Source organism: Micropterus dolomieu, linkage group LG09 (genome assembly GCF_021292245.1).
Source record: "Micropterus dolomieu isolate WLL.071019.BEF.003 ecotype Adirondacks linkage group LG09, ASM2129224v1, whole genome shotgun sequence".
NCBI classification, from domain to species: Eukaryota; Metazoa; Chordata; class Actinopteri; order Centrarchiformes; family Centrarchidae; genus Micropterus; species Micropterus dolomieu.
In genome coordinates, this window is record NC_060158.1 from 29,717,275 (window position 1) to 29,741,272 (window position 23,998).

At 39.3% G+C, this 23,998-nt stretch overlaps 4 protein-coding genes across 8 annotated transcripts in view; 1 reads left to right on the top strand and 3 right to left on the bottom strand.

Moving 5' to 3' along the window:
• Nucleotides 1-1,136, bottom strand: part of vars2 (valyl-tRNA synthetase 2, mitochondrial) — a 39,828-nt gene extending 38,692 nt beyond the window's left edge. The window contains exon 1 of one of the 3 annotated variants that reach the window (XM_046058336.1): nt 49-1,136. The gene's annotated coding sequence lies outside the window, so the exon portion shown is untranslated. The remainder of the gene's footprint in view (nt 1-48) is intronic. The other 2 variants (XM_046058335.1, XM_046058337.1) reach the window with 2 other exon arrangements.
• LOC123976309 (ankyrin repeat and MYND domain-containing protein 2-like) overlaps nt 1-23,998 on the bottom strand; it is an 817,726-nt gene that overhangs the window by 615,279 nt on the left and 178,449 nt on the right. The gene's annotated exons all lie outside the window — the stretch shown is intronic.
• On the top strand, nt 511-14,955 carry ppp1r11 (protein phosphatase 1, regulatory (inhibitor) subunit 11). Its single transcript, XM_046058390.1, has 4 exons — nt 511-688; nt 768-888; nt 9,918-10,026; nt 11,275-14,955. Exons 2-4 carry the CDS (start codon nt 811-813, stop codon nt 11,457-11,459), a joined length of 372 nt encoding a protein of 123 aa, XP_045914346.1. The 5' UTR covers nt 511-688; nt 768-810; the 3' UTR covers nt 11,460-14,955.
• lg09h6orf47 (linkage group 09 C6orf47 homolog) lies at nt 16,644-23,840 on the bottom strand. Of its 3 annotated transcripts, none has more exons than XR_006826321.1 (4): nt 23,545-23,840; nt 21,858-23,264; nt 20,341-20,430; nt 16,644-20,118 (listed from the first exon to the last, which is right to left on the bottom strand). XR_006826321.1 is itself a non-coding variant. In XM_046058385.1 (3 exons), the coding sequence occupies exons 2-3, from the start codon at nt 22,784-22,786 to the stop codon at nt 20,112-20,114; spliced, it is 936 nt and encodes a 311-aa protein (XP_045914341.1). In that variant the 5' UTR covers nt 22,787-23,264; nt 23,545-23,836; the 3' UTR covers nt 16,644-20,111. The 3 variants fall into 3 exon arrangements, 1 of the variants encoding a protein (XP_045914341.1); XR_006826320.1 differs by having other exon boundaries at nt 20,280-20,430; XM_046058385.1 differs by lacking the exon at nt 20,341-20,430 and having other exon boundaries at nt 23,545-23,836.

A 23,998-nucleotide genomic window follows, 5' to 3' on the forward strand; every position in this document is an offset into this window, starting at 1 on the left:
CAGTTAATATTTGATAACGTTAACGCGGGCAAAGTTTAAGTTACTTACTGTACTTTCTCTCTTTCACTGAGTGCTCAGCATGGGTGCCATCTACGACCTTTTAAATTAGCTTCATTTAGCTTCGTCTTTGTAAACCCGCGAAAGTGCATTTCTACAATGTTTCTAATTATATGTAAACAGTACGTTATATAACCTCGTAGAATGATTGTGTCATTTCAAATAACTGATATATGTTTATTTTATTGTCAGCATGGGGATGCTGTTTGTTGACGAACTGCTAAACTTTACGTACAACAGGAAATAATCACTGTCCGTCTGGAAATGTCTTCCCCACAACACTACTGATGTCAAGCGGAGCCAAAAAAAGAAATAACGCATCCTACCTACATTTACAAATAAAAGTATTTCTGGAAATAATTTTCACCAAAGATGCAATATTAATGTCTTGAATGCTGATTCATTGCGTATATAATATTAACGTAAGTGAGGTTTGGCGTGATTTGTGCAACACTACGATTCAGACAGCTAACGTTAACCGTTTTGACGTGAAAACATTAAACTTCCGTTTTGAGTCTGGCTAACTCATTCTGCAACTTGACTTTATGTTGGCCACATATCAGCAAAGTAACGTTAGTCAACGCATCCTAATCTTCAGCAACCTTCCCTATTAGTGATTTAAAGAACCAAGGTCAGTCATTGCAGCTATCGTAACGTTATATTTCAGACACTGTCTAGTATCACTGCCGGTCGACTCCGGTTCTTTACAGCTTAACGCTAGCTAACGGTAGCGTTAGCAAAGCAGCTCCTGGTATGGCGGAGGTTCCCGGGACATCAAGTGAAACGATAACGGAGACTGTTGAGACTAACACACCGCCGCCGCCCCAGCAGGTAAATGATGAAGGACTGGTCGTGAAGACATTTAGACAGTTTTGCTAACTAATGGTACTGCAGAGTACAAACGGTTTCATTTGTGTCCAGCACCAGCGAGGCCGTACAGCTTGTTGACAGCGTTCATGTTATTTGATATGATAACACGACTCTCAGCCCTGCTTATGATGCATCGGGAGCCCTAATGTCTTCATTTCGTTAAGCTCCAAAAATGACCATGCCCGTTAGGATGTTCGCTACGTTTCTCATGTGATGCTGTGCATTAACAGTAACAGTAACCAGGATGCGGTTTTGCGGAGCAGGTTCAGGCACGGTTCTGGACCTAGACACACAAGAGGGTTTTGGTCGAATAGGGTACATTCCAAGTATCTTGGACGTCACTTAGAAAGTGATTGAGTGCAAGAGGCTGCAAGGGCTCAAAATGCTGTAAAAAGAAAGGGGACAGCACTTTGCCACGTTATTACGTTGCCTTGACAACGCTGAAAGTTGCACACTTTTTATTTTATTTTATTGAATTTTTACCAGATTTTTAAGTCTTGCAGGCTCTTGCCCTACAAAGTGGAGGAGACGCAGGGCTCCAGACAAACTGTTTTTATCTCCATCCCGGAACCATCCTGAAAAACAATTTAAACCGTCCTGAAGTTAATGTAAAGTGTCCCAAAATCAAAATGTTGTTCCTTTACTCTGTTATTATCCTCTATAGTTGTTAGTGACATAATAAATGATGATGAATTGATAAAAAAATTATAATTATTTTGCCCAATTCAATCAAAAAGATTTAAAAACAAAACTGAAAAGTTATCTGTTGGAGCACCTTTTTACCTCGATGATAAATGATTTAATTTTAATTCATTTAATAGCTCCTGTGTTTCAGCAGTTTTTCTGCTGATGTTCAAAACTTTTTGCACATTCAGAATCTCTCCAACAAATCTGTGTTCTCTGACTTGTCCAGAATAAAATCATAATATGAGACTAACATTATTTAATGAGGATTCATAATATTTTTTAAAAGTCTACCTGATCTGTGCTCTGCTGTGCTCCCATTCAGACTGTAGTGAATGAGACAAGTGCACTGCACTTAATCGGAGTTACAAACCGAAACCAAAAGTAATACTTGTGATCAGGCAGAAATCTCGGACAAATCCACATGTTAACTTCTGCAGCTCCGACAAAATTAGTGGCAGCCATGAAGAGATTGTCAAATTCTCTAAATGCTAAGGAAAGGAACCTCAGTGCTTCCTTTCTTATTTCATTTAACATAAGGTACACTGGACATCCCTTACGAAGGAAAGCAGATAATGCCGATTCTCTGCCATGTGAATTCGCTCCTGTTGAGGTCCTATTTAGTAAACTACTAGATTCTGGAAACTCACAAACAGTGAAGATCAGTCTCTCTTCCAATGATTTGTCCTCCGCGTAGCCTAAAAAAAGTTTAAGACAATTGAACTTAGCAGCAGGCGGGCGTGTGCGTGAGAAGACCACTTCACCTCACTCTAACAGGGACACTTGCAACTGAACATAGATTGCTCCCTGATAAAAGAAAAATGTTTCTGCTGATACCTGTTCAGAAAAAAAAACAAGAAACAAAAACACAGATTTATATCTGTTAACCTGTTGCTCAGAAGGTGCCTGTTATGATGTGATGATGATATGATCGTGGCTCTGGCAGTGGCAAATTGCTTTGGTTTTATATTTGCTTTGATTACATTCATTTTTAAGTTGAGATTTACAAGAAATATTTTATTGCTACTTTCTAAAGGGAATACTGCTGCTAAAATGCACCTTAATTGTTTAAAGTGTTTTCAAACTACATGTTATTGCACTTTTGTATATATAGCAGTACATTTAAATTAAAGGTGCGCAATACACTACTTTAGAACTCTGAGATAACTGTTGTTGTGATTTGGCGCTATATAAAAAAAATCAAATGGAATTGAAAATAGAATTCATGATTCAATTTTGCGCATAGCTATGGGTTTATTTGCAGAAAATCAAGAGATTGATTGAGATTCAAATTTTTATGGTTAATCACGGTACCCCCTTCTTGGATGAGAAATCATCTTTCAATACCCATAAATGTAAGGGAAGTAGCCGAACTATGGTTTTTCTCTTCATAATGTCTAGCATAATCCATGTTCCCATTTATACTGGCAGCCTTATGCTCTGCCACTCTCATTTTAAGTTTCCGTTTAGTTTGGCCCACATACATGGGACACTTAATATAGTCAACATGGATAGACAGACATTGAATTCTTTTGTTATATTTCTTTCCTGAATATGGTTACATATGGAACATATGATTAAATGATGTTTTTGTGTCATTGTGTTAGAACAATGTGCACATTTGCCACATCTATAGTTCCCATAAAGCTGTTGTGAAAGCCACTTAGTTTGAGTGGGCTCATTATACATGGAACTGACAACAAAATCTCTGACATTTCTGCCTCTCCTGGAGCAAAAACGAAGTCTAGAAACTGATAAATGGCTCAAATTTGGGTCACATTCTAAGGTATTTCAATGTTTATTTATGATCCGTTTAACTTGTCTAGAGATGGTACAATGTTCTGATTGATTGATTTTTTTTTTTTTTAGTCCAACCAACAGTCCAAAACGCTTAATTTTTTACTGAAACAATGTGTCAATTATCAAAATACTTTGTGTTACTGTATTATTTCTTACACTGATGATGAAACGCTCACTTGATCAGGCTGAGGGCTGAAATGATCTCCTGTATACAGCTGTACAGGTATATACAGGTGTGAGTCACTGGATTTCTGTGTAGTGCATGATTCTGTAACTTGTAACTGTTGCTGCTTTCAACAGATGCTATAATGTTTATTGCAGCCTCAAGATGTTTCTACATGTCATAACATGTTTCTTGATAGTGAAGATATGATCTGTAGCCTTTATGTGATGGTGCTGGCAGCTGGTCTGCTCCTCTCAAAGATCGCAGCAGGCTGGAACAGAACAAGGACAGATGCTGCAGCTGTGACATGTTATATTTAACTGACGTTGCTTCACAATGACGCCTCTGAAGCGAGGACGTCTAATTTCTGCCACTCGCATCTTGGGGGGAGGTTATGTATTGAAGATTTACTCGCTTAAACCGGAAGTTGTTCTGGTTCAGACACTTCACTGATAAACCACAGAATTGCAGAGTTATTATATCAGGATGAGACTCCTGTCCAAACTTATTAGCACGCTGCCTCTCTGTCTGCTGCGAGTCTGCTTTGTGAAATGACTAATGGTGCGTCAGATGTCGCTACCGCAAAGAATTGGGATGGTATTATCTCCTTTCCTTTAGTAAAGGAGGGTCCAGTGTATGCTATACTAAATGAGATAAGAAAGGAAACATTTAGCGAATCCAACCAGCTGTTAATTTGATATTTTTTCAATCCTCACTGAAGCGGAAGTCCTTCTGCTCCGCCATCTTGCAGGCTGTCTCAAAGCACTTATTTGTGAGAGGAGGAGCAAGGAGGGATCTATGAGGAGCCATGAGCGAGGATATATGAGAGCAGCCTTCATAGAAGTCTTTAACTTGCCGACACGCCCTCTTATTGGATATCAGTTATTACTGGACACTGTAGCTGATTAGATTGATCTTATGGAGACAATTAAAGTCAGCGAGAGTCAGCAAGAAACACTTTTTACATAATTTCCATTCAGTTCACATGTGAGGCTGATAATTCCTGAATGTCGCCTTTGATATGAGTTGCATCAAAATTAAATTTCCCTGAAACATTTAGCCTAATCAATCATTTTCAGTGTTCATATTCTGGGTTATTCAATAATGAATTCACAACAGAATATAAATAAATAAATACAGCCACGAGCGGTGATTTGCATGTTCAAACTTTTTAATGCCAAAACATTTTCAAAATAGTTTCACACACGTGGTTCAACATTGTTATGAAAGATATCTTGCAACTTTTGTAAGTATTGGATAGGGCTGAAACAATTGATCGCGTAAATCGATTCATTTCATTACTGAAAAACATTGATGCAAATTATCTGCATCGATACTTCGTTTAATCCATATAACTATACAGCACACTGTTTCGCACGAACATTTATTACTGTCGCACTTCACGGGTTTGCTGTGTGAACACAGCATGACTATGCTGCCGCTGTTTGCAAAGTGTCCAAAGTATGGGATAATTTCAAGCTAAAAGAAAACAACAACTCTGTAATGTTACAGTCTGGCCACCGTAAAACGAAACTTATGTGGACTACCAACAGCACGATGGCACCTGATCAGAAAGCACCCGGCAGCAACCACACCGCCGCCAAGCAAAAGTACTTCTTAAATGATGAATCGATGAAATAATCTGTAGAAGCTTCAAGTATTAAAATCATTGTTAGCTGCAGCCTTACTATTGGACTAGTGTTACATACATATTGATTCTGAATATTTTAAATGGTTTTAATACTCTTTTCCCGCAGTATCAATTAGAGCCCGACTGAAACGGGATTTTTAAGTCGATACCAATTTCGATATTCGAGGATTTTAAAATCTGACATGCGAATATATATTGGCCGATATTCTTTTTCCCCCTCAATTCCTAACATTTGTTATGTTAGTACCTCACCAAGATACCATGATATAATGCAGTTTAAATAGAATTTTTTTTTATTGTTATAAATAGTACTTACAGAAAACATTTTACAAATATCTGATTTGTTATCAATTATAGAGCACTACTACAAATGAACATTAAAGTAAATTATGTATATATTGGAGGAAAACAGGAGAGGGTAATGACTAACAAGCTTTGGTCATGAATGTTTTCAGGAGAGGAGAAGTGATGATGGCTATTTTTATTATTAAATCCTGCAATTGACCAAATGACCAGCTCACCGTGAGCACTGAGTGTGAGAGCTACCAGGAGCTACTCTTCCTAGTTGTTTCTACTCGTCTGGTCATAGACTGTATATAAGAAGTGCACGTAGTCATCGTGACGTCACCGGTTTGTGGACTTCCATTTTTAAGCCTCATGTTTGGCCGATAGGGTGCTGCCATGTTGATTTTTTTGTAACCAGCAGCACCAGATGTGACCATATTTAGACGAGACGGTGGAGCTCATGGCCGTGTGTGGAGCTAGCTAGCTTGCTTAGCTAGGTGTCCTCACCAGAGAAAGTAAACAGCCAACTCCTAATAACAACTTTTTCAATGGAGCTGGTTAAGTTTACAACTTGATTAACAACATTAACATGAACATTAACAACTTGTCAATGACAGATAATCCCGCCATAAAACATACTCTGCTTTATGGACTATTTTTCTCTAAATGAGACCATAATTTACTAAATGAACATCATGCTGTGTTGAAGAAGACTTGAAACTAGCGATTGAGACCATAAACTCATTAGGAAAGTGTTTACTGAGGTAATAAATCACGTGAGAAGTAGGCTCATTTTACCATTATTTCTAATGGAGCCGGACAAACGATGCAACACTCATTACATGAGGGGAAAATCAAACACTCTCCGGCATTTCTTTTGTAATGGTCATAAATCGGCTGTTATAAACGCAGATGCCAATTTATCTCATTAGCTCCGGTTGATTTGCTTTACTTTAATTTTTCGTGCCTTTTCGACAAGTCCTGCCCTGCTATGCTGTGATTGGCTAATACTTGTCATATACTTGTAATTGGATGCTGGCAAAGGATACAAGCAAGCCCATATGCAAGTGTCTGTACAGAGTAGTGCTAAGTAAATAAAGGTGCTAATACAATCAATTGAGCAAGGCACCAGCTGGACCCTGCAACCTCTATAAAGAACCTCGAGGTTGGAAACATCTTCCCTTTCAACATCACTGAAGTATTAAACAAGCCCACAAAACTGTTGTTGATAAGCTAGCTGTCCTGGTGTGAGGGGCGGCTGTGGCTCAGGCGGTAGAGCGGGTTGGCTGTTAATCGGAAGGTCGGCGGTTCGATCCCTGGCTCCCTGGTTGCGTGTCGAAGTGTCCTTGGGCAAGATACTGAACCCCGATTTGCCCCTGGCGGCTATTCCGCCAGTGTATGAATGAGTGTGAATGTTAGTTTCCGTTTGAGCACTTTGGCTCAGTGTATGAATGTGTGTGACTGGTGAATGCAGATGTAGTGTAAAAGCGCTTTGAGTGGTCGAAAAGACTAGAAAGGCGCTATACAAGTACGGAGCATTTACATTTACATTTGGTGTTGGCCCAACAGACATTTAATTCTCAAAACTAAGCGGTCAGACCTGAGGAATCTCAGACAGCAGAGTTTCAGCTGGTTCCCAGCTTTTTTGGAACATGTTGCAGGCATCAAATTCAAAGTGAGTGAATATTTGCAAAAAACAATAAAGTTTATCAGTTTGAACATTAAATATCTTGTCTTTGTAGTGTATTAAATTGAATATAGGTTGAAAAGGATTTGCAAATTAATGTATTCTGGTTTTATTTACGTTTTACACAACGTCCCAACTTCATTGGAATTGGGGTTGTACTTTGACTAAAGTCAGAAGTAAATAAACTGATGCTGTTCTTCTTAACACACTGTAATATTAACTATACTTCATTTCTAAGATAAGTTGATAGATAATTAAGTAGTAAATAAGTAAGTAATTAGTAATAATTAAATTCAGTAATTTAAATGTTCCCCTGTGGTATCAAAAATGGTACTGAGTATTGATATTCTTCAAGGTAATGTTTGTGTGTCAGGGGTTTATTTGGGCAAATCCTGTACGTTTTGTGACGATTGGGCAAATATTTTCTGATTTGGGGTCTGATTTGATTCTTGCACATACCGCCCCCTGGTGTTTACTTTGAATGAAACTTTCAGGGTATGCTTCAGGTTTATTAAAGGCATTGTGCCAGCAGGAATGATCCTGAGCCTCTGAGCAGGACACAGTGTAAATAGAGGATGCAGCTTGTTGTTCATGTGCAGGTGTTTTTGTAACTTTTTCTGAACAGTAGGGCTGGACGCGAATATTCGATTGTTAGGTACACATTTGATTTTCAATTTAGAGATTTGAGTGTTGGCGGGGGGGGGGTTTCGCACGCCTGACCTCCCCTCACAGCAGTGAACGTAACGCTCCAGTTCACATCAAAGGGAAAACAAAATGAAGACCTCAGCTGTTCGGCAGCGCTTTAAAATGAGTGATGACTGCAGCAGTTATGAAGTTTATTATTTTCACAATTGCTTAATTTCATAAGCCTACAGATCAAAACAGTCAAATAGCCTACATTTTTGAATTAATCCGTAGCCTAAACTGTAGGCTACAACAAACAAACAACATAATGAACGCATAAATAATTATACAGGGCCGATTGTAGAAGAAGAACATGAAGGAGGCTATAATAAAAGTTAAAAATGAATAATGATGATATCTTAGTTCTGCTACCGGAAATAGCACTCATCCCGTCTGCTCTCCCTGGACCCCCGTCCGTCTAAATAAAATATTCCTGTATTCTGCTCTGGACCTGCTCAGCTCAGCCTCTCAATCTGGGTCGTTCCACCTCACCTCACAAGAACTTAAATATATTTAACACACTCAAAAGTGTTCCAATCATTGTTCTCAATTAACCTAATAAAGCAACAAAATGAAAAGTCTATTTATGCCATGAAAGGTGCTCAAATAGTGGTCGAAAGACTGAATCTCATTTACTGTAAACTCACCACAACCTGCGTCCACAAGAGGTGGAATAGTGTAACCAGTCTCTATAATGCAAGATAACTACTAACCTAGCCTAAATTAAACACATTCATATTAAACTTAATTTCAATAGGCCTACCAAACTATATGCTCATAATATTCAGCCTCATGTAAAAAAAAAAAAATAAAAAAAAATTAATCCCATTTATCTTATCGGCTGCAACCCAATAAATAATAAAACACAATTCAAATCCACAAGTAGGCTTACTGTCATATGTTCAAATCTTAATGGCTTTAGTAGCCTACTACAAACTGTCTCTGTCTCTGCAAGGTTATATCGCAGTTTCTCCGCATCACCACAGCAAATATAAAGGCAGCCTGTGCGATTTATTTATTTATTTTTTTACAGATGGTGATGTCATTTTCCAAGAGAGCTGATTGGTCAATAGGCAGTACTTTTACAGAGTTGATCTCTTACCTGGAACATAACCTGCTCCAGAGCAGGTTGGCTGTTAAGCATAAGTTACCATGGCGATCCACCCCAGTAAGAAGTTGAACCACTGTCATGGTACTGAAAACCCAGGGTTAACCCCAAAGTTATCTCCAAGCTCAAATCCTGCAGGCCCTTGGGCCTGTTTCCACCTGCTCTGCACACCAGTCACTTCTTCCAAAATCTATCCTTCCAGTCTATCTCGCTCTTCCCCGGATCAAATCTGACCTCTTCAACCCTGCGGTAAATATTCTTTAATCCAACTCCTCCGTCTCCAGTCCTGCACTAGGGTCTACTAGCCTAAACATAACAAAGTTAAAAACAATGGTTTGGTAATAATAACTTGCTGTTTTAGTTAGCCTACGCTGTGAGAATTATAATAACTGAGCGCTCTCTCTTTTTCTCTTTCTCTCACTCACACAGACATGAAATACATAGCTGCAGCTCGTGACAGCCAGCAGACTTAAACAATCGGCAGAACGCGACCGCATTCTTTATCTTGATAACATTTTTGCCCATCCCTAGTTCTATTATATTGCAGTTAATAATATAATATAATCACAATATGACTTTTTCTCCAAATCCTTAAGCTCTAATTTACCATCTAATTCTACGTTTTACATGCAGCATTTTATCCCTTTGCATCATGATTTGCATTTGCCAAGGATCCGTGTTCATAAACTGCACGCCAGAGCCTTGAAAGTTTGTAGTACTTAACATGCATTGCTGTAGGAAAGCAGGTAAAGGGAACATTGGCAACCCAAGACATGGAGAGAACACAAAAACTCCACACAGAAAGTCCCAGAGACCAGTCTTGTTGGGATGGACCCGGGACCTTCTTGCTGTGGGATGACACAGTTAAGCACTATGCCTGGTTTACACTTGATGCCCAGCATCTCACAGCAGACCTGTCATGTTGCAGGAGGGACGAAGCCTGACAATAAAGCTGAGGAAGAGGAAGACTGAGAAGAAGGTGGAGTGGTCCAGTGACACTGTAGACAATGAGCACCTGGGAAGAAGGTCTTCAAAATGTGAGTTCATCTTCCTCATCAGCACACGCTGAAATGTAATTATTGCAGCGGTAACTTTTCTTTGCTGCTTCTGAATGCTGTTTTAGAAGGTTCCTATACACAGTGTGACTTTGGGCTGTCTTAGCCCATATAACTGTAACTGCTGTCACAACCCACATCTGCAAATCAACCAATCAGAATATGACATGAAACAATGTAGAACACACTGACATTTTATTTTTGCTTGCCTTTTTTCTATTTACATTGCAGCACAACATGCTGGAATCAGCACTGCACTCTTGGTTGATTTAAGTATCAAATCAATCAAGTGATTGCCTGTAAACCCAGAGTGCAGATGTTAATGCAGCATGAGTTGTTAAGGTGAACATTCTGAAATTGAGTTTTGTAACTCCCTTCTGCTACATAGCAGACAATATACATTAATAAAGAATCAATTTGGGCTACAGGTAACTGATTCCATGGCAACATTATACTTCCGGTTTGTTTCACTCAAAGCATGATGGTTTCAAAAGCTTATGGATTTTTTTTAAGTCAAATAGAAATAAGTGAAACAGAACCAAAAATACATCATACATCTTTGACCAATGAAACTGTCCTCTACCCATTAATATGCACAGATTTCCTGTCTGTTGGAACCCCATGGACATGCACAACACAAATCATTTCAAATTGTGTAAAATCATATGAACTGTCCTACTAGACAGTACAATTGGCATGCCAAATAATGGCCACCTAACTAATTCTGGAAAAAATTCTGTGACATGCAGAAAATTGCGACCGTGCAATAAGCCTGTACATCAAAGGAATGAAAACTGAGCACACGAGTGCCTGGCTTTGAAAGTGTTGCTTGGGCAATTAGGATCACCTGACAAAAAAATCTCAGAATTCTGACCTTAATTAAATTCCCCCAGAATATAATTCATATCAGAATTTAAATAATACATTTTTCACACAGCCTTAATCTTCTTTAATAAGCATGCATTCATAAGACTTGGTGCACTTTCAAATGTTAATAACCTCATTGACACACACCTGGGCCTCTTCATCCTCCTGCTGCACAACATGATTTATCAGAACAACCATCAGCTGGGAGCTGTTTTTACCACACGCTCCCTGTAGTTAGAACGGAACTCTTGTGTCTTATGGAATGTCATGTTTTATTTTTTTAAATTAGGAGTTTACAGTGACAGAGAAGGCATCACATGCAGATGACCTGGATCAGTCCTAATCCTTTCTGTTGTGTTTCAGGCTGCTGTATTTATGAGAAGCCCCGACAGTTCGGAGAGTCGTCCTCTGAAAGCGAGGGAGACGATGATGATGAAGGGTGTGGCAGTGCTCACTGTATCCTGGGCCATGGCAGGAGAGGCCCTGGACAGAGAGAGGGCGGGGGGACCACAGTGCCCCCAAACTCTGGAGGGTCACACACCCACTAATTAGCACTGCAGGCTGATTGTGGGCTCTGAGGGGGTTCTCACCACAATGACAGATTACAAAACTGCACTCTTTTTTTAGTTTAGTTCCACCACTGAGGTACAGGCAGACCTGATGCTGCGTTCCAGTCATGGGTCAGAAACTCCAGTTACTTCAGTAGGATTACAGTCTGAAAAGCAAAGAGCAACATGGATTATTTAATTAACCCGATAGAAAATCCTGCTTTCCTTTCAAAAACTAAAAGCATGCTCAGTATTGTACCAACTGACACACGGAATGGAGTGATGACTTTTAAAGTCTTTAGGAAGGGGACATGCTGTAATGATGATAGAATTTTAAGGGCCATGCCGGCCTGTTAGCATGTTTTAGCCCTTTTGCTATAAATCCCACACAGTATGCATCACTGCTAAGCATTTTCCAAAGCATTTCGTAGAATGGTACAATTTGAAATCCTTTCCTTTTTTCCAGGCATCTATTGGTTTCCGTTCATTTCACTGTGCTATGAAAATAAACTTAACGTTTGTAATCCATCACAGTGAATATCCTGTTTGCTTTTATTTTTGCAGGTTAAAGCCCAAAGGTATTCACTTTACAAATAAATACCAGTGTATTCACATATTGGCACATTTTTCTGATTAAACAATTCAAACTATTGTCAACCATGTCAGGGCTGCACTGCATTCAACAGCTAAAACACATTTGATATTGTGCCAACTGACATAATTACCATGGAATGATAACGGTAGGTGTTTAACCCTTTGACGTACAGATCGAAGGCCATGCAGCTGATAAGATAACTGGACTAATGGGCCAGAGTTTTTGCATGTTTATGCCTGTGTTCACCCTTTTACTTCAAATCACATTTATGTACATTACATAACTGCTGACTGTTTTCAGGCAGTGATAGTGTTGAAGAGCTCCACGTCTCTTAAACGTACGTATTTTAAACTATAGTAAAATGAACGAAAACCAATGGCTGCCTATTAAAAAAACTAAAACCGGTCAGTGCTTTGGAAAATGGTCATCAGCAGCAGGAATGTGATCTGTCTGTAGCTAAAACACATGAAAGCAGAGTTGACAAACATTTGCCCAGACTCCGTGCTTGTGATTCCAACATGGCAATGCCCCCATCATCATACTGGACTTTCTGACTGGAATGCAGCATACATGTTAGAAGCTTTGAGGAGATGGTCATAGAGAGGTCATCCTATGTTGTCTGGCGGTGTGTTTTTCCTTTTGACAAACTGGCTGGAGTTATTTGTATATAATACAGCACATTGTTTTTTATTTATTTGCTGGTCTTTATTCTAAATAATAATTGCCATATAGTGGACCGCAGTCTGTGCAGTAGCATTCTGATGACAAAGCATGTGTGAGCAACAGAATAGAGAGGATGGAAAACTGGACACCTACAAAGCTCTCCCCTTTATATTTAGTTGAGTGAGTATTTGCTGTTACTGATTTGTAGAGCAGTTTTAAAGTTTATGCCAACTGTTGTGACAATTGCTGACAGAACATATTACACAGGACTCCACATGCTTCAGCACCATCAGTATCATCTGTTAGAAGTAATCAATATTATAGAACCCTGCCCTGGCCCTGTTCTTCATATGTGGATAACACAAGCCTTGTTTTAAACTTCATCTAGAGCTGTTAGCGTACCAACAAGACCATCAGCCCAAGCCTGCAAAAGGCGGCTTACTCACAGTTTGCTGTATCGTGACTGAAAGCTTTAGAGGGAAGTCATTCTCCGATACAGATAACTCATTTCCTCAGAGAAATGCTGATCTATTTATCCTTTTAGATGACAACATGTAAAATATAAGAAAACACATCACATTTTTTAATTCAAAACTTTATCAACAAATACCAATATAGGTGATCAGTTTATACAAACAAATCAAAAGGACCAAGGCAGCCGGATGAGAATGAACAGATCGTTGTTGCTGGGTTACCTGATCATCTGAGGTGTTTAACCAGATGGATGATGATCTAAATGTTGAAGATTTAACATCATCCAGGATTTTCAGTTCTTCTGAGACAGATCTTTGTGGAGGTGATGTCAGATCAACAAACCCTTCAGTAAATAAGGTTTAAACACATTCAGTGATAAATGGAGACGTCTCTGAAACGAACATTATTGAAATATCAAGATCTGTGTTCATCTCAATAAACACATATGCATGCTAAAAGTACTATAAGATGAAATCATTACGTTAAAAATAACTTTGGTTGTAAGTACTATAAGCAAAAGGAATAAATTCTTCTTCAAACAGTACAATCACGAAATAAGCAAACGCTGGATGTAAGAGGTCAGTTTATATTAAACTAGAACCAGTCTCAAAAATGATCAGTCAGATTACTGAACACAGTTCACAGATTGATCATACAAATCCATGACTTGTTTTACACTGTCTTCACTACCAGCTGTTCAGTAGAGGTATAGGCAGTCTAAGGTTTAAGTGTAATTTAATAAGTAATACTTGTGCTGATTCTACTTTTTACTCATGTTGCTGTTATGTCAAAATAATAGTTTGCTGTAACGAGTGGTTGGATTTCTTTATCTGGCTAACACCATGTAAACCTGGATTAGTTAACCTACGTATGAAGGATGGGGGACTGGGTAGTGACCCATGTCTGTGGCCTCAAACTAAACAGACAGAATCATTCCCCTCCGTTTAGGCTGCAGTTAGCTCTCACCTTATTGATCACTTTGTATTTAATTTTGGAATAGTATTGGATTGGATGAAATCTCATAAAGAGAAGCGTATTTTTAACTTGTAAATCCTCTGCTGGTTTTCATTTGCTTGATTGTTTTTTAGTTAATTCCAGTGTGTCCACTGGTTTTTAGAGTTGTTTCTTTGCATAGGATGGTAATGAACGAAGTCAAACTGGTGGATAGCAGAGTTGACAACACCAGTGTGAACAAAAAAGAGAAGTTAATTTCTGTTAATATACTAATTCGCTTAACTCTTTGGACGAAGCACCCATAGGTTCTCTTTGAATTGAGCTGCACGCCGGTCGTAACAATTCTGCAGTTTGATTATTTCAACTCTGTTTAAAGACAATGGCTATTTTTGCTTTTCCTGCTGTGCTCTGCTGAGTGACTGACATGTCATTTCTGTGAGCATTCTGATTGGAGGGCCATTCCTGACAGGCTGTAAATATGGAACTGGATCACAGCTAATGTGCTCTACAGGAGAGGAGACGTGCATGACTGCTGGCCCGGGCTTTGTTCTCATGTCTCAGCTATGACCGAAACCCACCTGGTACAGGCTCCATCGTCCTTCTCTTCTACAGTTTCACACCATGTTTGTTATGCAACAGTTGTGTGGATTACACTCAGTTCATTTATGCCACCACTTTCTGTACACACCTCTTCACACACTGATATTGTTACATATGTACATTGTTCTTGTACTGGTAATGCACCTTTCTGTATATACTATTAAACATAATGAAAGCAGATATAATCTGAATTAAAGTTTTGAACTGTGATTAAACTGGTTGACGAATGTGTGTTATACAGGTGCATCTCAGAAAATTTGAATATCGTGAAAAAGTTCATTTATTTCAGTAATTCAACTTAAAAGGTGAAACTAATATATAGACTCATTACATGCAAAGTGAGATATTTCAAGCCTTTATTTGATATACTTTCGATGATTATTGCGTACAGCTTATGAAAACCCCAAATTCAAAATCTCAGAAAATTAGAATATTGTGAAAAGGTTCAGTATTGTAGGTTCAAAGTGTCACACTCTAATCAGCAAATTAATCCAAAACACCTGCAAAGGGTTCCTGAGCCTTTAATTGGTCTCTCAGTCTGGTTCAGTGGAATTCACAATCATGGGGAAGACTGCTGACCTGACAGTTGTGCAGAAAAACCATCATTGACACCCTCCACAATGAGGGAAAGCCTCAAAAGGTAATTGCAAAAGAAGTTGGATGTTCTCAAAGTGCTGTATCGAGGCACATTAATAGAAAGTTAAGTGGAAGGGAAAAGTGTGGAAGAAAAAGATCAAGCAGCAGGGATGACTGTAGCCTGGAGAGGATTGTCAGGAAAAGGCCATTCAAATGTGTGGGGGAGCTTCACAAGGAGTGGACTGAGGCTGGAGTTACTGCATCAAGAGCCACCACACAGACGGGTCCTGGACATGGGCTTCAAATGTCGTATTCCTCTTGTCAAGCCGCTCCTGAACAACAAACAACGTCAGGAGAAAAAAAATAACTGATCTGTTACTCTTTTCTGATGAGAGCAAATTTTGCATCTCATTTGGAAACCAAGGTCTCCAGAGTCTGGAGGAAGAATGGAGAGGCACACAATCCAAGATGCTTGAAGTCCAGTGTGAAGTTTCCACAGTCTGTGTTGGTTTGGGGAGCCATGTCATCTGCTGGTGTTGGTCCACTGTGCTTTATTAAGTCCAGAGTCAGCGCCGCCGTCTACCAGGACATTTTAGAGCACTTTATGCTTCCTTCAGCAGACGAGCTTTATGGAGATGCTGACTTCATTTTCCAGCAGGACTTGGCACCTGCCCACACTGCCAAAAGTACCAAAATCTGGTTCAATGACCATGGGATTACTGTGCTTGATTGGCCAGCAAACTTGCTCTATCTATCCATCTATGGCTTGAAATATCTCACTTTGCATGTAATGAGTCTATATATTAGTTTCACCTTTAAGTCTTTAAAGTCATGAGTACTACTGATACTGTGCTTACATGGTGCATAATCTTATATAAACTTGTGTTAGGTTAAATTAGCGCCAGCAAACATGGGGCCAGGTGTACAGCATGTAAATACTGTACACAATGTAGAAACAGGGTTAAAGTTGTCCTGATGCCCCCAGAAGGTGACCATGGATTGATTTTTAAGTTGGCCTAAAACTCATTTTGATAATTGAATGTGTGTAACTACATTTCATGGAAGTTTTGTCATACAATCATCATAAACTGCTAGATTAATTTCTGAAGGTCACTTTCATGCAAAATGTACAAAGACCAAATGTTTCCTGCAGTGACTCTGGAAGACATTTAATAATAACGTAGTCTGGATGTTGATGTTTAATAGGTTAATACTGCACACTGTATTGACCTGCTAAAGCTACTACTTGGAAATTAATTTCTAGTGTCTGCAAGGTTATTTTCAAAGCATACTGAAATAAATAAAAGGCAGGAAGAAAAAAACACGTTCAAAAATGACTTTATGTAATCTCTGAAATTTACAACAACATGCAAAACCAGGACTCTTCGGCTAGATCATTTTATACTCTCTGCTGAAAAATTCAGTCCAGCATAATCAACATACCATAACTGCATTTGTTTCATTTTATGTTGGATTTTAAAAACAACGCGTAGGAAATCAAAACCAAGAAAATTTAATAAAAGACCATCAGTTTTATTTACGCCAGTAGAATCAGTTAACCTCAGTGTAGTGTTGGGTTCAAAGTGGCTATAAATTAGATGTACAGTAATGGGTCACAGCAGATACTGCCTTCCTTTATTTAAAATGACACCAGGGGTATTAAAGGAAACAAGCCAGTTTCTTCAGCTCCAGTGATCCTGCACTTGTTAGGTGTGTTTACTGCTCATATAAAAATAGCTTTATTTACAAGGGATTACCGCATTAATATACTGCGATAAAAGATCCACATAAGCAAATGAATAAAGGCAACAGAGAGTTGTATACATTGTATCACCTCCTTGGGAATGATTGTTAATAGAAATTTGGTGCAATATAAAAAAGCCCAAGTTGAGGATTCTCACAATGGAAGTCTCTAGCTGCTCATATTAAAATGAAACCTTCTAATCAAATTAAAATGTAGTTTTCCATAAAATCTTTTAATTACAATTTCAAAATCTAATTTTAATGTTTGGAAATTCACAAATTCTTACAAAATTAGGAAGAACAAATGACAAAATGTTCAGTTTACTCCTTAGCATAACATCACAATAAAAATGAAATTGAAAATAAAATTGACAGATAATGTGAAACCTAAACTTGAAAATCAAAGTGCACTTTGGACTTTCAGCTTGTTACTAATGAAATTAAAAGATGGAAGCTTACAGGCCTCTTCTATGAAATCTGTTAGACTCAACTATTATAAATTGGCCATAAAAAACACTATTACATTTCATTTAATTAGTCACAATATATATCAAAAGAATATTTCAATTGATATAGGGTTGCAAATAACATTTTTGATTATGGATTTATCTGCCAATTATTTTATTATCTATAAGATGTCAAAAAATACAGAAATATGCCCATCACAATTTCCTAAACCCCAAGGTGTCATTTTCACAATGGCTTGCTTTGCCACACGATTCAAAACCCAAAGATAGTTAACTTACTATCACATAAAACAAAGAAATGCAGCAAACTCACAACTGAAAAGCTGAAACTAGGCAATGTTTGGCTCAACAATCAAACATAAAATAATCAAGATTCATTTTCTGCAATCAACTGATTGTTTCAGCTCTAAACAGTTTAAAAATCTATCACGTTTAGGTTGCCGTGTGGCAATTTGAAAACGACACTGAGATTTTACATTCAATTTCAGGTCACTGTGGCAGTGTTACACAAATGGCTTGTCACTCAAGTTTGTATTCTAATTTTGCAGTAGTTACACATATTTATGAACACTAGATTTGAATGTTTGTATTCTAAAATTTTTGTTAAATAAAATGACTTCCATTTCTATGATCAGCCACAGGCTTCCACATCGTACGGACTGTAATACAAGTAAGGAGTGTTGAGTGCAAAACATGCTATTGTGCACTAAAACCAAATTAGATGTTGGTATTTCATCTAAAGCAAGACAAGTAAAAATCCATTAAAATACGTGAGGCCTACATCCAGTAAAGTTTTAAACAAGCAACATCATGGCACAGAAAATGACATCAGGCAAAAAAAACAAGTGTGTACAGTGAACACACTAAAACGTGCTGCTGGTAGTGTCAACACTTCTCTAAACAGATACATCTTGTTGCCATGTTCTTCAGTTCATATTTGAGAAATCTCAATGTAACGTAATCCATGTACAGCATGTGTTAAGGTCTTCAGGAAATGCCTCTTCCACAGGTCATTCCAGGCACACTCCTTTTTCAGTTCAATGTGTGAAAATATATAAAGTACAAAACAGATGATTTATAGTATCCATCACAGCCGAGTACTGAAGCCACTTTCTCTGCGGCTATTAGGTGCTTGTTCCGAGACAACAAAAAAATCCCCATTGAAATCCATTCAATTAGTTTTGTGTCTGAAAACACACATTTTATTTTGAAGAATCACAATTTGAGGTTAAAGAGTAAAGGAGAGCTTATGGCTTTCATACAGTATATTTAGTAATGTCCGTGTGTGCTTGATTGACAGGCGTCTAAACCTATAAGAGAGCATTGGTGGTTGCTACTTCCTCTCTGTTGACCAAATTTGTTTTTTCACTCCAGCAAAGGCACATTCACATTAGCCTTCTGTTCAACAAAATGACACTGCACATGAATGTGAGGTCACAGGTCTGATGTGAGAAGTAAATAAATATTAAGCAGTGTGACCACAGGCTGTTAAACACGATGATGTTGCAGTCTGTAGTCCAGGAGTGTACTATTCAACAAAACTAGGTAAGGACACAGAATAACTGCTTGTCCTTTTCCAAACAGTGGGACAGATTCTAGTGGTCAAAGCTGAACAATGAACAAATTCAAGCAGTCTACCGGAGTCAGCTAGAGTTTGCACCAGAACAGGAAACGCATGCTTGAATTTGTCATATGAGCTTCACTTAAAGATGGGTTCATATTTGCAGGGGAGACATGTAATGAGAAACATGTACCTTAGGTGAAAACTCAAAACTCAAATTCCAGCTTCAGAACAGGTCATTTCTTCCTCCCTTCTAGCCTGACTGTCAGGGGAACTGATATTTTTTGTAGTACTCAGATTTGTCTGTGAACGTGTGAGGCTCTGAAGGCTCCTGTCCTCAAACCCTGCTTCTTTCAATCAAATAAAACTTTTTACCTGTTTAACCATACAATTTAATGCCATGGTTTGTATCGGGTTGCCTTTTCTGTCCTCCTGGTGGTGATGCCTAACATTTCTACTAATTCAGGCTGTGTATTTTTGGAATGCACCAAAGGCAATCACCTGGTCCCCTGGTGAATCATAAGAAATCTACAGATCCCCAGAAGACCCATAAGATGATTTTTTTTTTATTTTTATCATGTGCAAGTTATTATCTTGTTCCCACAAGATAAAAAATATAATCTTATGGGACTTCAGGGGCTCTGTGGAAAACAAGTTTAAACTCAGAAAAACTCTTCCTTGAGTTAAAGGCATTTCTTGAACATTCTTGGTCCCTTTCTTTCCTGACCTCGATTAGAGCGGGAGACTTTGTGATACTAAACTTTGCACGGCTATCGATGTCAACATTCTGCGTGAGGACAAACATCTTTAAAATGCAGATCATTAGTGTTGAACATAAAGTGACACAAGTACAACTTCTATGAGTCTGTAATGAGCGTGCAACACAATTCTTAAGTTACACGGCAGAACACAGTGGTGCAGGCAACAATCTCTGTGTAGTCCCACTGCTGTGATGTCAAACACTCGAGGATACAGGTGGACTGATGATGATGGTGGACTCCTGAACAGACAGCTGCTTCTCACCATCTGTGGAACAGACAACTCTTAAAAAACAGCAAATCTGGAAAACACAGTACTCTGAGCAGTGTGTACAGACGTGTGTACAGACGCTGGAGCGGAATTACTGAAAACTGCACACCGTGTACTATACTCAAAATAGGTCAAATATGTACCCATCAATACTCAACTAAACTACAGGAGAGAGTACCAGGGCAGTTGATGTCTTTCTCCACGTTGTTTTGGACTCACCAAACCTCGGTTGGTTTCCAACCTGTCTGATCATCCCACTGCTTGTGTTTCTTGGCCTGTCAGGCCTGGTTGGAGCAGTTCACTGTGTTACTACAAAAACAAGTCCCAATAATTTTAATAAACCACAACTCTACTTAATAAAAAAAAGTGTGAGTTGGCTCACATTAGGTCAATGTGGTGACACGTGGAAGAGATGAACTACCACAGCCCTGACGGTATATTTCCCTGGGAACAGATGATGCTGAAAACTGAAGCAGACCTCTGGCAAATAAACTAAATCAGCTTCCATACTTCCATTCTGTCAGGCGTTCCAGCTGCTTCCACACCACTCAGAGAATGTCACACTGCTTTTTCTATGGTAACACGACCAAAATAGATTCAAGATGGCCTTACTCTGTGTGTGTGTGTGTGTGTGTGTGTGTGTGTGTGTGTGTGTGTGTGTGTGTGTGTGTGTGTGTGTGTGAGTGAGACTATTGTATGCTAGCTGAGAGAGCAGTTCATATTTGACTCACTCACCTACACACTCTGATTTTACCAAAAGGACCACTCTCTCTTTAGACCAAAGTTAATACAACACACACATCCCACAGGGAAAGGCATCATTAAAAGAGCATAGTATCATCTGACTAGAAAAAACAGCCAGCGTGTACTGTATATATGCCAAGCAGAGGCTTTAATACCAACTAACAAGAACTATGATATCAAATCCATGACAGCATGAACACAATAGGGGTGGGAATCTCTAGACACCTCATGATTCAATTCAGAGGGCTACGATGCCATTATAGAACAATTAGATGCATCTTGATGCTTCTTTATTTTCTATACAGAAATTGATGCAGATCCGGGAGGACTTTTTCCTCACTGTGTAACTACAGCAGCAAAGCATTTGTAATGATCCATCCTAGCAGGTAGTAATGACGTGCACATTAAACTAATTTATATAAAGTTGCATAGTTTAATCTTTATTATATCAAACTATAATATATTTTGAACTTGAAATCTGAGTCTGCAAACTAACAAGTGAGGGAGATATTGATACTGATATTTGGAAGTTAAAAAATATACAACAACAATAAAACCACAGATCCAATTCAGATCCAAGCGTAAACAAACAATCCAGATAGGGATACCTCAGATGCATCATGACCAAGATACATGCTGACTGGGACATTATAACGCTGAACGATCAACATGTCAGTAGTCTCTAGTGGACTAACTATAGAATGGAGATGTGATTTCTACATTACATAACATTTCTGCACTGTGTTACTGATCAGCAGACATTTACAGTACTTTACTAAGTACTAGCACCTTTCTAGAGTAAGGAATCAGCAGAGGACTTATCTAGCTCTGAATGAATGTGGTGCCTCTCTAAAGACAATTGTGGCAAACTAAGATAAACATTATAAGCTGTGCTTGTTAAAACAACAACAGCGGACACTGCAGGTGGAATGGAAAATGAATTCAGTTTTACATCCCAACCTAAACCACATCAGAGGAATGAAGGTGCTTACCTTAAGTTTAACTTGTCTTCAGCTTGTCTTTTACGGACACAAGCTTCTTTATGTTCCCTACTGTCTTTCATTTCATCAGGCTCCTTGGCCTCCACATCCTTTTCTGCTTTTTCTTCCTCTACGCCGAGGATCACACTCTGCCGAACACTGACAGAGATCACCACTGCCTGTATGATGCCATAGATCAGCGCAAACTGAGGGAGATACTCCTGGATTAACCAAAGTAATCCTGCCATTCCAACTGTGGAGACAAAAAACATGGCCATACCATGAAACCACAGCCTTAGAGCTCCCTGGACCCCCAACACCTCCAGGATCAGTTTGGCAGGGGGGGACACAGTCCACAGGAAGCCAACGACAAACAGGTCGAACAAGTGGCGGAGGAAGTTGAAACAGATCTCGTGGTGTTCTGGTAGGATTTCAACCTTCCAGCTGTTTACAAACAGTCGGAAAGGAGATGTCAGCTGAGAGGAAGGAGGTGTAGGAGATGGAGGAGGCGTTCCGTAGTCAGAAAAGTCTTCATCAATATCACGGTCCCACACATCTGCACTCTGACCGTAACGCCGCCTTCCCCTTTGTCTGCTTGGCTCCGTTTTCCTCGGCCACAAAAGGTAAGAGGTTGGGAGATATTTATTCCACCATCTATAAACATGCTGTGATTTTGTCATTGTCTCTGGTTTCACTGCGCTGAGATCTTCGATTTCCATGGGCTGAAGCTTCTCCTGTGCCTCCCAGTACTCCTCTACTGAACTACTTTGGTCACTTTGACATTTCCGTCCGCCCCAGATCCAGGAGGTCCAGCCCCTGACGCCCTGGCTGCCACAGCCATGCTTCTGGCCCTCAGCTATCACTGTTGTGGTATTTTCTGAGACGGCACTGCTGGCCCATGAGCGCACCCACCCCCATGCTCTGCCTACGACAGCTGTCATGCTTCCTCGCCGAGCTTGTTGGAATTGAATTAAAACCAGCAGACATTCAGTTCTCAGCTCCTCTTGCTTCAGTTGGCCAGGCAGCCCTGAGAGCTAACTGGAAAAGCAGGCATGTGCTGCCAGTTTAGTTGGGAAGTTGTAATACTTGTTCGCAAGGACTCGGGTCTGGGCAAAATGACGTCCTCAAACCATAGACACACCTGTGGGTGTGTTTGAGCAGTAAACAGAAACAAGGGGTGACCCCCCCCCTCCTTCAATGACTTACAGTGCCCTTATTGGCATTTATAAGCTTCTCTTCTATGTGTCTTAACTCAGCATTACCATCAAATATGCTTAATAAGCAAGTTAGCACCGGCTAGCTACTATGTGAATAAGTTGAGTTGGCCAAGGCTTGTGACGTCAGTCATCTAACTCTAAAGTTACTGCTCAATAAACTTTTTTCAGCGTCTCCAGAAACACACTGCGCCTCTCCTCATGCCTGCAAATAAAGGAAAAGACATTTACAGTTGGTTTTGCATTAAACATTCCTCCCAATTCCACTCCTCATCAATGGGAGTTAACGTTAGCTAATGTGAAGTTACACAGGTCTTGATAACGTTAACTTTGTTGTTTTAGCTAACGTTAACCTGCAGGTTTTGGTTAGCAACTAACCTCAGTTGGTTTAATTTACAGCAAACACATTTCGAGAAAGACAACAGTTTTCGTTGTTTCTAAAGTACGGTAACAGTTAGCTAATCTGATCATGGATAAATGCCCACCTTCATCGACATTAGCTTGAGTGTGCCTGTCAGACACAGCTAGCTCTCCGTATTAGCATCAAATAACTCGACAGACCGAGTTCCTAAACCTCTGGATAGAGAACTGTCTCACACCAACGTGTTTATGTCAGTATAAAATCAGCTCCATCCAAAGCTTACTCGCGGAAGCTACCACTGAAGGTAATGTTATTGTTATCCAGCAAAAACACAAGCGGACGCTCCTCCTGCCAGGTACACCGAGACGGTTCACGTCACCAACTCACGAGACAAAGACAACGGACTACCGCTTCTGTTTCAACCTTCAAAATAAAACCATCTGTGGTGTTCTTTTTTATATACAGTCTATGGTTTCTGCTAAGCCTCTTGTGCTTGTCCTTTTCAGAACTTGTTACACACAAACCGTATAATTTCGGCCGTACAAACCTCCGCATAGCATCACCACACACACCAACGT